At 43.9% G+C, this 12,560-nt stretch overlaps 1 protein-coding gene across 4 annotated transcripts in view; it reads left to right on the top strand.

Moving 5' to 3' along the window:
• Positions 1 to 222: 222 nt before the first annotated feature.
• SEC23IP (SEC23 interacting protein) overlaps positions 223 to 12,560 on the top strand; it is a 58,179-nt gene continuing 45,841 nt past the window's right edge. For all 4 annotated transcript variants that reach the window (XR_005578402.2, XM_039465204.2, XM_039465205.2 and 1 more), the window contains exons 1-2: positions 223 to 456; positions 7,875 to 8,407. Coding sequence is in view for 3 of the 4 variants with exons in the window: in XM_039465204.2 (XP_039321138.1) it covers positions 294 to 456; positions 7,875 to 8,407 (696 nt within the window). In the remaining variant the exon portion in view is untranslated. The remainder of the gene's footprint in view (positions 457 to 7,874; positions 8,408 to 12,560) is intronic.

The raw sequence follows: 12,560 nt of genomic DNA on the forward strand, positions 1-12,560 counted from the left end.
GCTTGTCCACCCAGAACCGGCGGGAACCACGCCCCCACGCTCCAGCCCGGCCTCCGCCCCAACCCTCCTTCGCCTCCGAGAGTGTCACGTGCTAGACTCGGGCGTGAAGACAGCGCTGCCATGTTGATTTCTGGCGGCGTCGGCTACGGGAAGGGAGAGGGCGGCTGACTAGTCACCCGTAGTTCCGGCTCCTGTGCGCAAGTGCGGAAGTGCGCTGGCCAGGAGGGTGTTCGGTTTCCGGTCAGTGCGGCGCCGGGTACTCGGAGACGTGTAACGGACGGTGGGCCGCAGCCATGGCCGAGAGAAAACCTAACGGTGGCAGCAGCGGCGCCTCCATCTCCTCGTCGGGCACTAACTTACTTTTCTCCTCCTCGGCCACGGAGTTCAACTTCAATGTGCCCTTCATCCCAGTCACCCAGGCCTCCGCTTCCCCGGCCTCCCTGCTCTTGCCCGGAGGTAATAAGAGGGCGGTCCCGTCTGCGGGGAGGCGGGCAGGTGGCGTGCGGTGACAAGGGTTAGTCGGGAGGTTTTCCTTCTGCCTCGAGCTACCCTCTGGGTAGTTTGCCAGGATCATCAGTGGCCAGGTTTGAGTCTGTCGGGGGATTTAGGGTTTTGGAGGCGGCAGGTGATGAGACTTGCTTTTCATGGCAGAAACCATCTGTTCCAAGTTGTCCAGAGTACTGGACACTCGTGCACTGGCATTCCGCAAATCTTTGCTGAACACCCATTGGTACACGAGGTGCGATAGGGAATGCAAATAAATTAAACAGTGGCCCTCTCCTAGGGTACAGTAGTAGTATCTCCCACTAGAAGACTCGTAGGATACAGTAAGATACCTCCTAGGATGGACTGTGCCCCTCTCCTAGATAGGGTACGCTCTTTCCTACTAGGAGAGTGTTGCGATACAGTAGGATATCTTCTAGGTTACAGTAAAATATCTTGTAAGATGGACTGGGCCCCTCTTCTCTGATAGGCATGTAATATTTGTGAAGCAGAGATATAAAATGCATGCTTCATCTTTTTTTTTTTTTTTTGAGACGGTGTCTTTCTCTGTTGCTCAGGTTGCAGTGGCACCATTATCGGCTCACTGCAATCTTCAGCTCCCTGGTTCATTCTCCTGCCTCAGCCTCCCGACTAGGTGAGTCTACAGGCATACAGGCGTGCGCCACCATGCCCAGCTAACTTTTGTGTTTATATTAGAGACGGGGTTTCACCGTGTTGGCCAGCCTGGTCTCGAACTCCTGACCTCAAGTGATCTGCCTCTCTCGGCCTCCCAAAGTGTTGGGATTACAGGCATGAGCTCCCCGCCCATTCCTCATCTTTCAAGACAATCCATCACTTTTAAGAAGCTTTTTCTTGTTCCCTTAGGCCCCCACTCTTATGTGCACTCCTAGCTCTTTTTTCATATTTGTATTATTGTCCTGGGAGATTGCTTTTTAAAAAATTTTTTTTAATTTTTATTTTTAAATACGGGGTTTCACCATGTTGGTCAGGCTGGTCTTGAACTCGACCTCAGGTGATCCGCGCGCCTTGGCCTCCAAAGTGCTTGGATTATAGGCGTGAGCCACCATGCCCGGCCTGGGAGATTGCTTTTGATGATTATGTGGCATAGCCCGGAGAGCATGGTGTTTAGGAGCACAGACTGTCTGTGTTCCTGTCTTGGCCCTGCCAGTAACTTGCGGTGTGACTGTAGGCATGTTACTTTACCTCTCTGTTCTTCAGTTCCTATGTATGTATAGCTTCACAGAATTGTAATTAGAAGTGCTTTAGTTTTTGCAAGGCACTAAGTATAGTGCCTGCAAGACAGTGTGATTTAATGTATGTGAAGTAAATACTCTCCATTTGGACTGTGGTCTTCAAGTTTGCAGCTATGACCTAATTGCCTTTTTATTTTCAGGATCTTGTTTAGGGCCTAGTACGTAGATCCTCTTTGGATGCTGAGTTTCCAGTGAATAATTTATTCTTGTTTGAGGGACTGAAGACACTTTCATGGAGAAGCGAAGACAGGCACACTGGGAACAGCTGTATATGAAGGTTCCCCTGTCCCTGTGTCATGTTTCTTCTTGATGCTTGTCACTACCTGACATGTACACAAATTTGTTTATTCCACCCCACTAGAATGTAAGGCCATGAAAGCAAAACTTAGTTTTATTCACGATTATATCCCCACTGCCTAGAATGGTGTGTAGTGTGCAGTAGACCAATGATTCAGTAGACGTTTGTTGAATGAGTGAAAGGATGGGAGTCAGGAATACTGTGTCTCATTTTGACCTGTGGTTGAAAGGTTAGGCGTTGCTGTCTTTGGTGAAGAACCAGCATGATCGGAGCAGAATGCTGTGGGAGGATGCTGGAATAAACAAGGCTATACCTGGGGTTTTCAAATCATCTTCTGCATCATTAAAGTTGTTTGGTTATGTCCATCTTCTTTGCTATGTGGTATTTGGTTTGTGAGTGTCACCGTGAATTCATGCTAAATATTTACATTGTTAAGTCTAGGATAACTAAATCTGTCTTTAATTCTCTTATTTCTTGGAGACTGTGTGTGTGTGTGTGTGTGTGTGTGTGAGAACATTAATAATTTTTAGAACTAAAATTCATCTCTAAAAATCTCAGAAACCCACTCAGAGAATTTCCAGAGACAAAATAAGAGCCTGTCTCCTTGGAAGCAACAGTTAATCCTATAAGTTAAAGAGAGACACAGAAAGCAATTTCATACATTCAACAGACATTGAAGACTGGGCACAGTGGCTCACACCTGTAATCCCAGCACTCTGAGTGGCCGAGGTGGGTGGATCACCTGAGGTTAGGAGTTTAAGACCAGCTTGGCCAACATGGGGAAACCCTATCTATACTAAAAATACAAAAATTTGTCGGGCGTGGTGGCGGGCTTCTGTAATCCCTGCTACTTGGGAGCCGGAGGCAGGAGACTCACTTGAGGCGGAGTTGCAGTGAGCCGAGGTCATGCCACTGCATTCCAGCCTGGGTGACAGAGTGAGACTGTCTCAAAAAAGAAAAAAAAAAACCAGACATGGATTAAGCAGCTTCTATTTGCCAGGCCTTGTTCCAGAAGCTGGGAGACATAGAAGAGCAGACAGCCCTGCCCTCAATGACTGCACAGGATATATGTATACACACATACCCACCTGTGTAAGCAACTGTGATACAGGTTTACAACAGTTAGGAAGAGGGATTGATAGGCGGCTGTGAATGCTATGGGTCTCAGGCTGGCTGAGAGGGGGAATGGATGTCCCTTAGGCCTTCAGGGCCTCTTTGGGAGGTTATGCTTGAGCTGAGTGTTGAAGGATACATAGAAGTTAAGGAGTCTGAGAGATAGGCATATGTGAAGTCTGAAGGTGTGAGAAAATCTGCAGATTTGGCGGGAGTTAGTGGTTGGTGGCATGGGACATGGGTGGAGCTTGTCCTTCTCTCCTGTCCCTTCACCTTTGTCTCCTCTCCTCTTTGTCCTCTGCCCCCCAGAGCGTGTGCAGTGGAGTGGCCTCAGAGGTCTGTGGGCCGCATGTGCAATACACAGGAGGAGTTTGTAGTTCACCTTGTGGGGTGTTTGAGAGCCTTTGAAGGATTTTCAACGAGGCAGTGAAATTAGATGTGTGTTTCAGAAAGACTGGAATTTTCTCTAGTTGTACTGCAGTAAGGTTGACTGTAGCAAGAGGATTTGTTTGGGAGGCTTAGTGAGAGGCTGGCAGTGGTGATGGCAGTCTAGCCTGAGTCAGCCATATTGGGTGTGAAGAACAGGGAGCAGATATGCAAGATGTGTACACTATACGGTTGTAGAGTCTTAGGGACTCACAGAAGGTCAGTGTCAGCTCTGTCTGTCAGCTCAGAGGCCCATTTTTGTTTAGTTTTAGACCCAAGACTGAACTCTGTACCTGGCACATAATATGTCCTGAATAAATGTTTCTTGAATGAGTATTCTAATGATTAAATGAAGGTTATGAGAGAGAGAGAGGAGTCTGAGACCTGAGGTTTCTGGTTTGAATGTCTGAAGGGATGCTGGCAAACATCTATGGAAAAAGGAGCACGGTGGGTGATAGTTAAGATTATAAACTCCGTTTTAGGCTTACTAACTATGAGGTATATGTGGCTGAGTCTGCCAAAAATATTGAGGAAGTAGTTGGTGAACAAGTTCTGGAACACATGAGTACAGTCTGGGTTTGAGACAGAGTCAGGAGTGTCACAGATACACAAATGCCAATTAAAATTGTGGCTTTAGATGAAATGTGTCCGAAAGAAATGAGAAAGTGCCCCTGAATCGAGGGTAGCAGCGTGTAGAGAGCATTTCATCTGTAGTTGATGCTAATCAGAAAAAAGTTTATTGTACCAGTTTGACCTGAAGTTTTTCTAAAGGGTGAACAGTACCACTGAAGTTTTTTTTTTTTCATGCTTTATTATTATTATTTTTTGAGACGGGGTCTTGCTCTGTTGCCCAGGCTGGAGTGCAGTGGCGTGATTTTGGCCACTGCAGTCTCTGCCTCCTGGGTTCAAGCGATTCTCCTACCTCAGCCGTCTGAGTAGCTGGGACTACAGGTGTGGGCCACTATGCCCAGCTAATTTTTGTATTTTTAGTAGAGACGGGGTTTCACCATGTTGGTCAGGATGGTCTTGATTTCTTGACCTCATGATCTGCCCACCTTGGCCTCCCAAAGTGCTGAGATTACAGGAGTGAGCCACCGCCCCGGCCTCATGCTTTTAATTGTTGGCAGTGAAATAAGAAATATAGATAAGTCCAAGTGAGGGTTACTGACCTGAAGAGGGATGGGAGCTGGAAATATATCAGGAAGTGGAATGATACAAGCAGACATAGGGCCTTGTGCAGCAAGGTATGTTTTATTTTTAGTTACAAAAAACTATCAAGAGGAGTATTTTGAATAGTGGAGTATTTTAGTTAAACAGATATGTGTGAATTATGAGAGCGGCTTAGAAGCTCAAGCCCTAGGCGCGGTGGCTCACGCCTGTAATCCCAGCACTTTGGGAGGCCGAGGCGGGCAGATACAAGGTCAAGAGATCAAGACATCCTGGCCAACACGGTGAAACCCTGCCTCTACTAAAAATACAAAAATTAGCTGGGTGTGGTGGTATGCGCCTGTAGTCCCAGCTACTCGGGAGGCTGAGGCAGGAGAATTGCTTGAACCCGGGAGGTGGAGGTTGCAGTAAGCCAAGATCACGCCACTGCACTCCAGTCTCTACTATTTTTAGTAGAGACGGGGTTTTACCATGTTGGTCAGGATGGTCTTGATCTCTTGACCTCATGATCTGCCCGCCTTGGCCTCCTAAAGTGCTGAGATTACAGGAGTGAGCCACTGCCCTAGCCTCATGCTTTTAATTGTTGGCAGTGAACTAAGAAATATAGATAAGTCCAAGTGAGGGGTTCTGACCAGAAAAGAGGGGTGGAAGCTGGAAATATGTCAGGAAGTGGAATGATACAAGCAGACACAGGGCCTTGTGTTTGCTGACGCCTGACGACAGAAGGAGACTTTATCTAAAAATAAATAAATAAATAAATTAAAGAAGAAGCTCGAGCCCTAGTCTCAGCAGAGGTCAAGAAGCTTGGAGCAGGCCAGGTGCAGTGGCTCATGTCTGTAATCCCAGCACTTTGGGAGGCCAAGGTGGGTGGATCATCTGCGGTTGGGAGTTTGAGACCAGCCTGACCAACAGGCAGAAACCCCATCTCTACTAAAAATACAAAATTAGCTGGGTGTGGTGGTGCATGCCTGTAATCTCAGCTACTCGGGAGGCTGAGGCAAGAGAATCATTTGAACCCAGGAGGTGGAGGTTGCACTGAGCTAAGATAGTGCCATTGCACTCCAGCCTGGGCAATAAGAGCAAAACTCTGTCTAAAAAAAAAAAAAAGAAGCTTGGAGCCCCTAGCTTAGAAGAAGGCTACCTTTTGGCAGATCTTAAAGGGGGGGACCAAAGTGTGCCTGTGTTCCGTGAGTGAGTGCAGCCCTCTGATGGACTCCATGCCCCCAGCACGGAGGTAAAAGGGAATGAGGCAAGAGCAGGGAAGATTGGGAGGAGGAAGACGAGATGAAAGCTGTAAGCTAGGGAACATAAAAGTTTAGTAAGGAATAATAGTAAGGTCGACTTTTGAGATCATATACAGGGAAAATGCTTTTTTTTTTTTTACGACTTGGTAGTAGAACAGAAGCTAAATTGTGGGGATTGTTGATACCCACAGTGAAGATCAAGTTGGGCAAAGGGATGGGAGGAGACCTTCCCTTGGTTAGAAAGTGACTTTTTTGGGCCGTGTGTGGTGGCTCATGCCTATAATCCCAGCACTTTGGGAGGCCGAGGCAGGTGGATCACGAGGTCAAGAGATTGAGACCATCCTGGTCAACATGGTGAAACCTCATTTCTACTAAAAAATACAAAAATTAGCTGGGCATGGTGGTGCATGCCTATAATCCCAGCTACTTGGGAGGCTGAGGCAGGAGAATTGCTTGAACCCAGGAGGCGGAGGTTGCAGTGAGCCGAGATCACACCATTGCACTCCAGCCTGGGTAACGAGCAAAACTCCGTCTCACAAAAAAAAAAAACCCAAAAAACGAAAGTGACTTTTTCAGCAATTTGATGTTCTGTAATGATAAGTATGTGATAGTGCATGATTTTAGGAAATGGCAATTAATAGTTGACCTACTTTGCCTTGGGAATACGAATGCCTGTGTTCATTTGTACAGTAAGTGCTTTGTAGGTAAGAGTCCTGACACACCCCTTTTTGTCAACAGAGTTATCTTTAGACTCTTTTTATGACTATAGAAATAAAATTATTTGTATTTGGGTAGTGGAGTAACAATTGAATTATTTTTTACCAAGAAAAAAAGATAAAAAATAGTATTGGCCGGGCGCGGTGGCTCAAGCCTGTAATCCCAGCACTTTGGGAGGCCGAGGCGGGTGGATCACGAGGTCGAAAGATCGAGACCATCCTGGTCAACATGGTGAAACCCCGTCTCTACTAAAAATACAAAAAAACTAGCTGGGCGTGGTGGCGCGTGCCTGTAATCCCAGCTACTGAGGAGGCTGAGGCAGGAGAATTGCCTGAGCCCAGGAGGCGGAGGTTGCGGTGAGCCGAGATCGCGCCATTGCACTCCAGCCTGGGTAACAAGAGCGAAACTCCATCTCAAAAAAAAAAAAAATAGTATTAAGGCCAGGCGTGGTGGCTCATGCCTGTAATCCCAGCACTTTGGGAGGCCAAGGTGGGCAAATTACTTGACGTCAGGAGTTCAAGACCAGCCTGGCCAACATGGTGAAACCTCATCTCTACCAAAAAAACCTCCCAAAAAAACAAAAGTTAGCCGGGCATTTTGCTGGTCCCGTGTAATCCCAGCTACTCGGGAGATTGAGGCATGGATATTGCTTGAACCTGGGAGGCGGAGGTTGCAGTGAGCCGAGATCTTGCCACTACACTCCAGCCTGGGTGACAGAGTAAGACACTGTCTCAAAAAAAAAAAAAAAAGTAAAAATATAGATTTTGTTTCTATTTTTAAAAACTTCTCCCATATACAAATATATATTTACAAAAGAACAAATAACAGTTTGTATTTATTTAAAAAGTATGGAAGGGTATGTAGCAAAATGTTAACAGTGTGATTGTCTTAAGGAGGTGGGCTTATAAATAATTATAATTTTTCCTCTTTTTGTGTTTTCTTATTCATGTTTTCTAGTTTTTCATTTCTAAGAAGCAAGTTTTCAAAGAAAGAAAAACCAGGTTTTTTTTTTTTTTTTTTTTGGTCTGTAATGCAGAAATATAAGTTTGAAGAACAAATAAGGAGGTATAATTGCAAGCTCTTCCTTCTGGAATTGTATCTGCAGAATGATAGACTACCTTTTAAACCACTTGCTCTCCTGTTCTGTTTCAGAGGATTCCACAGATGTTGGTGAGGAGGACAGCTTCCTTGGTCAGACTTCTATTCACACGTCTACCCCACAGACATTTAGTTATTTTTCTCAGGTATCAAGCAGCAGTGATCCTTTTGGGAATATTGGACAGTCACCATTAACAACTGCAGCAACCTCAGTTGGACAATCAGCATTCCCCAAGCCCCTGACTACTCCCCCTTTTACAACTGGATCCCAAGATATCTCAAATGCATTTTCACCACCCATTTCGAAGGCTCAACCTGGTGCTTCACCTTCCACACTGATGGGAACAAATACGTATCTGCCTTCTCAGCCAAGTAGTCTCCCTCCTTCAGATTTTGGGAGCCCACCCCAAGGAATCCCTCAACCAGGATACAATCCGTATCGCCATAACCCTGGCAGCAGCAGAGCTAATCCTTACATTGCACCACCCCAGCTGCAGCAGTGCCAAACACCGGGCCCTCCTGCGCATCCTCCACCTTCTGGACCCCCTATTCAGATGTACCAGATGCCTCCAGGATCTTTGCCACTGGTATGGAGACGTGTTTTTGTGTTCAGCTTACTGTTTCTTCTCTCTCACCTGAACCTATGTGTTAAAAAACATTTCACATCTTATAATCAATATGATGACAAATTAGTTTCAGAGGATATTCTTTGTAAGCTACATGAAGTAAACATTGTCTTAAAGATAGGTCATTGGATGGCTCGTATTTTGATGTATATTATCTATTTATTGAAGTAGTAATTAATTTTAATGAGTTAGCTACATGTCAGTATTTCCAGATTTTAGAGTAAGGTAAAAATAGTAAGTGTTGTCTGGAGACATGTGAGAATTGAAGCAGTTGAAGACTGCTAATTTTTCATCTTTAAATTATACTAGTCAATCAGAATACTCAATTACAGGGACTAACATGGATTACTTCAGTAATTTCATTTATATTTATGGAGTTTGGATCTAGGTCAGTCAAATTCTGTCTCAGGGGGAGTTGATGGAATAACATATGCACTGGGTAAATTTTATGAAATTCCCTTGTACAGTTTTCTCAACTCATTGTTCATTTGATTTCCAAAGAAAAATCAACTGAATTAAGCAAAAAGAAAAATGATTAAAAAGAATTAAGAACGTATTTCAGCGTAGTGGAGATAGCACTATTGTGATCAGAATGTAACTAACTTCTCTGTTAGAGATAGAGAATGGACTCTGTTTTATCATTTCATTTAAATCATACCAGTGCACAAATTTTTGACAGTGTTGGATTTTGGCATTCTGAAAAGTAACCAGATTCATGGCATGTCGTATAGTTAGTATTTTGCTAACTATAACAAACTAATTGTAGTTTGTTGATTAAATTTTTAAAAAGGTTTTTAGATAAGAATTTAAAATATGATCATTTCAAACTTGAAGAAAAGTTGCAACAATAAAAACAGTACAAAGAGCACTGTAATATTCTTTATCCAGGTTACTTATCATTAATGTTTTATCCATTTGTTTTTTAATTTGTGCATGTACACACCCTGGTATATATAAGCTCTCCTCCCTTCCCCATCCCTCTCTCCTGCCCCTTCCTCCTCTTCCTCTTCCTCCTCCTCCTGCCCCTCCCTTTTTCCTCCCTTCTCCACTCCAAAGTGCTGGGATTACAGGCTTGAGCCACCGCACCCGGCCAAGAACATTCTTTTACATAACCACTGTGCAGCTGTAGCTCTCAGGAAATTTAGTGTTGAGATAATACTTCAAAATGATTTTATACATATATATATATATAAATTGTGTGTTTTTTTATATATATGTATATAATTTTTTTTTTTGAAGCCAGGTCTTGCTCTGTCACTCAGGCTAGAGTGCAGTGGCATGATAATGGCTCACTGTAGCCTCGACTTCTCAGGTTCAAGTGATCCCCCTACCTCAGCCTCACCACAGGCACGTGCTGCCATGCTTGGCTAATTTTTTTTTTTTTTTTAATGTTTTGTAGAAATGAGGTCTCACTATGTTGCCCAGGCTGGTCACAAACTCCTGGGCTCAAGCAGTCCTCCTACCTTGACCTCCCAAAGTTCTGGGATTATAGGCTAAATGATACAATTTTTTGAGACGGGGGGATTACAGCTGTGAGCCACCATACCTGGCCAAAAATGGTTTTTAATTAAAAAATTTAAACATAAGTATATTTTGATTTTAAAATCATTTTTATTGTAGAAAATTTGAAAAATGCAGAATACCCAATTTAATAAAAAAAGTCCATAGATAACCACTGTTCATTTTGTTATGTCTTTTTCCAGCAAACATCATATAGTACCTATGGTTTCTGTTACCTATTTTTTTTTTTTTTTGTGAACATACCTTAAGTGTTACTAAGATTTTTTTCTAAAACACTCAAAGTTGTTATTACTATTTCTTCTTCTTCTTTTTTTTTTTTTTTTTTTTTAAGACATGGGAGGTCTTGCTCTGTCACCTAGGCTGGAGTGCAGTGGTGTGATTACAGCCCACTGCAACCTTGAACTACTGAGTGCAAGTGATCCTCCCACCTCAGCCTCTGGAGTAGCTGGGCCTACAGGTGTGCCTCACCATGTCTGGGTGATTTAAATTTTTTTTTTGTTTGTTTGATGGAAACAGGGTATTGCTGTGTTGCTCATGTTGGTCTCGAAGTGCTGGCAAATGATCCTCTTTTGTTGGCCACCCAAAGTTCTGGGATTATAGGTGTGAACCATCGTGTCTATCCTCTAAAACTTTTATTTTTGTTTATTATTATTATTATGATTATTATTTTTTTTAAAGGTGGGGTTTAACCATGATGGCCAGGCTGGTCTTGAACTCCTGACCTCAGGTGATCCACCCACTTCAGCCTCCAAAAGTGCTAGGATTACAGGCGTGAGCCACAGCTCTTGGCCTGTTTATTATTATTATTTTTTAGCTATCTCCTGCAGGAAGGATATAACATATTTTTTTTTTTTTTTTTTTTTTTTTGAGACAGAGTTTCGCTCTTGTTACCCAGGCTGGAGTGCAATGGCACGATCTCGGCTCACCGCAACCTCCGCCTCCTGGGTTCAAGCAATTCTCCTGCCTCAGCCTCCTGAGTAGTTGGGATTACAGGCACGTGCCACCATGCCCAGCTAATTTTTTTGTATCTTTAGTAGAGACGGGGTTTCACCATGTTGACCAGGATGGTCTCGATCGCTTTACCTCGTGATCCACCCGCCTCAGCCTCCCAAAGTGCTGGGATTACAGGCTTGAGCTACCGCGCCCGGCTATTTTTCTTTATAATAATAATAATAATAATAATAATTATTATTATTTTTTAAAGATGGGGATTCACCATGGTGGCCAGGCTGGTCTTGAACTCCTGACCTCAGGTGATCTACCCACCTCAGCCTCCCAAAGTGCTAGGATTACAGGCATGAGCCACCGCGCCCCACTGAGATATAACACATTTTTTTTTTTTTTTTTTGAGACGGAGTTTCACCCTTGTTACCCAGGCTGGAGTGCAATGGCGCGATCTCGGCTCACCGCAACCTCCGCCTCCTGGGCTCAGGCAATTCTCCTGCCTCAGCCTCCTGAGTAGCTGGGATTACAGGCACGTGCCACCATGCCCAGCTAATTTTTTGCACTTTTAGTAGAGACGGGGTTTCACCATGTTGACCAGGATGGTCTCGAACTCTCGACCTCGTGATCCACCCGCCTCGGCCTCCCAAAGTGCTGGGATTACAGGCTTGAGCCACCGCGCCCGGCTCGATATAACACATTTTTAATGGTTCTAGAGGATCTAGCATTTGAGTGAAATAATACTTGATCAGGTTTCTGTTAGACATTTCAATTGTTTCCAGTGATTTCCTATTTTAAATAACCTTTTGATGTACATCCTTGTGGGTAAATTTTTTTTTTTTTTTTTTTGAGAAGGAATCTCACTCTGTCACCCAGGCTGGAGTGCAGTGGAATGATCTCAGCTTACTGCAACCTCCCCTTCCTGGGTTCAAGCAATTCTCCTGCCTCAGTCTCCTACATAGCTGGGATTACAGGCATGTGCCACCACGCCTGGCTAATTTTTGTATTTTTAGTGGAGATAGGGTTTCACCATTTGGCCAGGCTGGTCTGGAACTCCTGACCTCCCAAAGTTCTGGGATTATGGGCTAAATGATCACTTGGGATTATGGGCTAAATGATCCACCCCCCTCAGCCTCCCAGAGTGTTAGGATTACAAGCGTGAGCCACTGTGCCTGGCTTATTTGTTTTTATAGTTATATCTTTTGGACACATTCTTAGAAATGGAATGACTAGGTCAAGGAATAGGCACATTTTAAAGGTTAAGTAAATCATGGGAGATGTATTGCTAGATTGACTTCTGTAAAGGTGTTCTGTGAGAAAGTCTAGTTCACTTTGTAATTGATTTTTTTCTAAATTTTTAATTTTTGTGGGTACATAATAGGTGTATATGTTTATGGGTTACATGAGATATTTTGATACAGGCATGCAATGTGTAATCATCACATCAGGGTAAATGAGGTATAGGTATCCTTCACCTTGAGCATTTATCCTTGATTTGGGGTTTCGTTAGGTTGAATAATTCTTTTTAAAATTGCTTTGGGGTCTAGTTATTGCACTAAATAATTGTCCAAAAATATAAGTAGGATTATTACTACTAACATTAGTTTGGGTGTGAAGCATATTCAGAGTTCTGTTGGACAAGGATGACAGT

This window comes from Saimiri boliviensis, chromosome 12 (genome assembly GCF_048565385.1).
Source record: "Saimiri boliviensis isolate mSaiBol1 chromosome 12, mSaiBol1.pri, whole genome shotgun sequence".
NCBI classification, from domain to species: Eukaryota; Metazoa; Chordata; class Mammalia; order Primates; family Cebidae; genus Saimiri; species Saimiri boliviensis.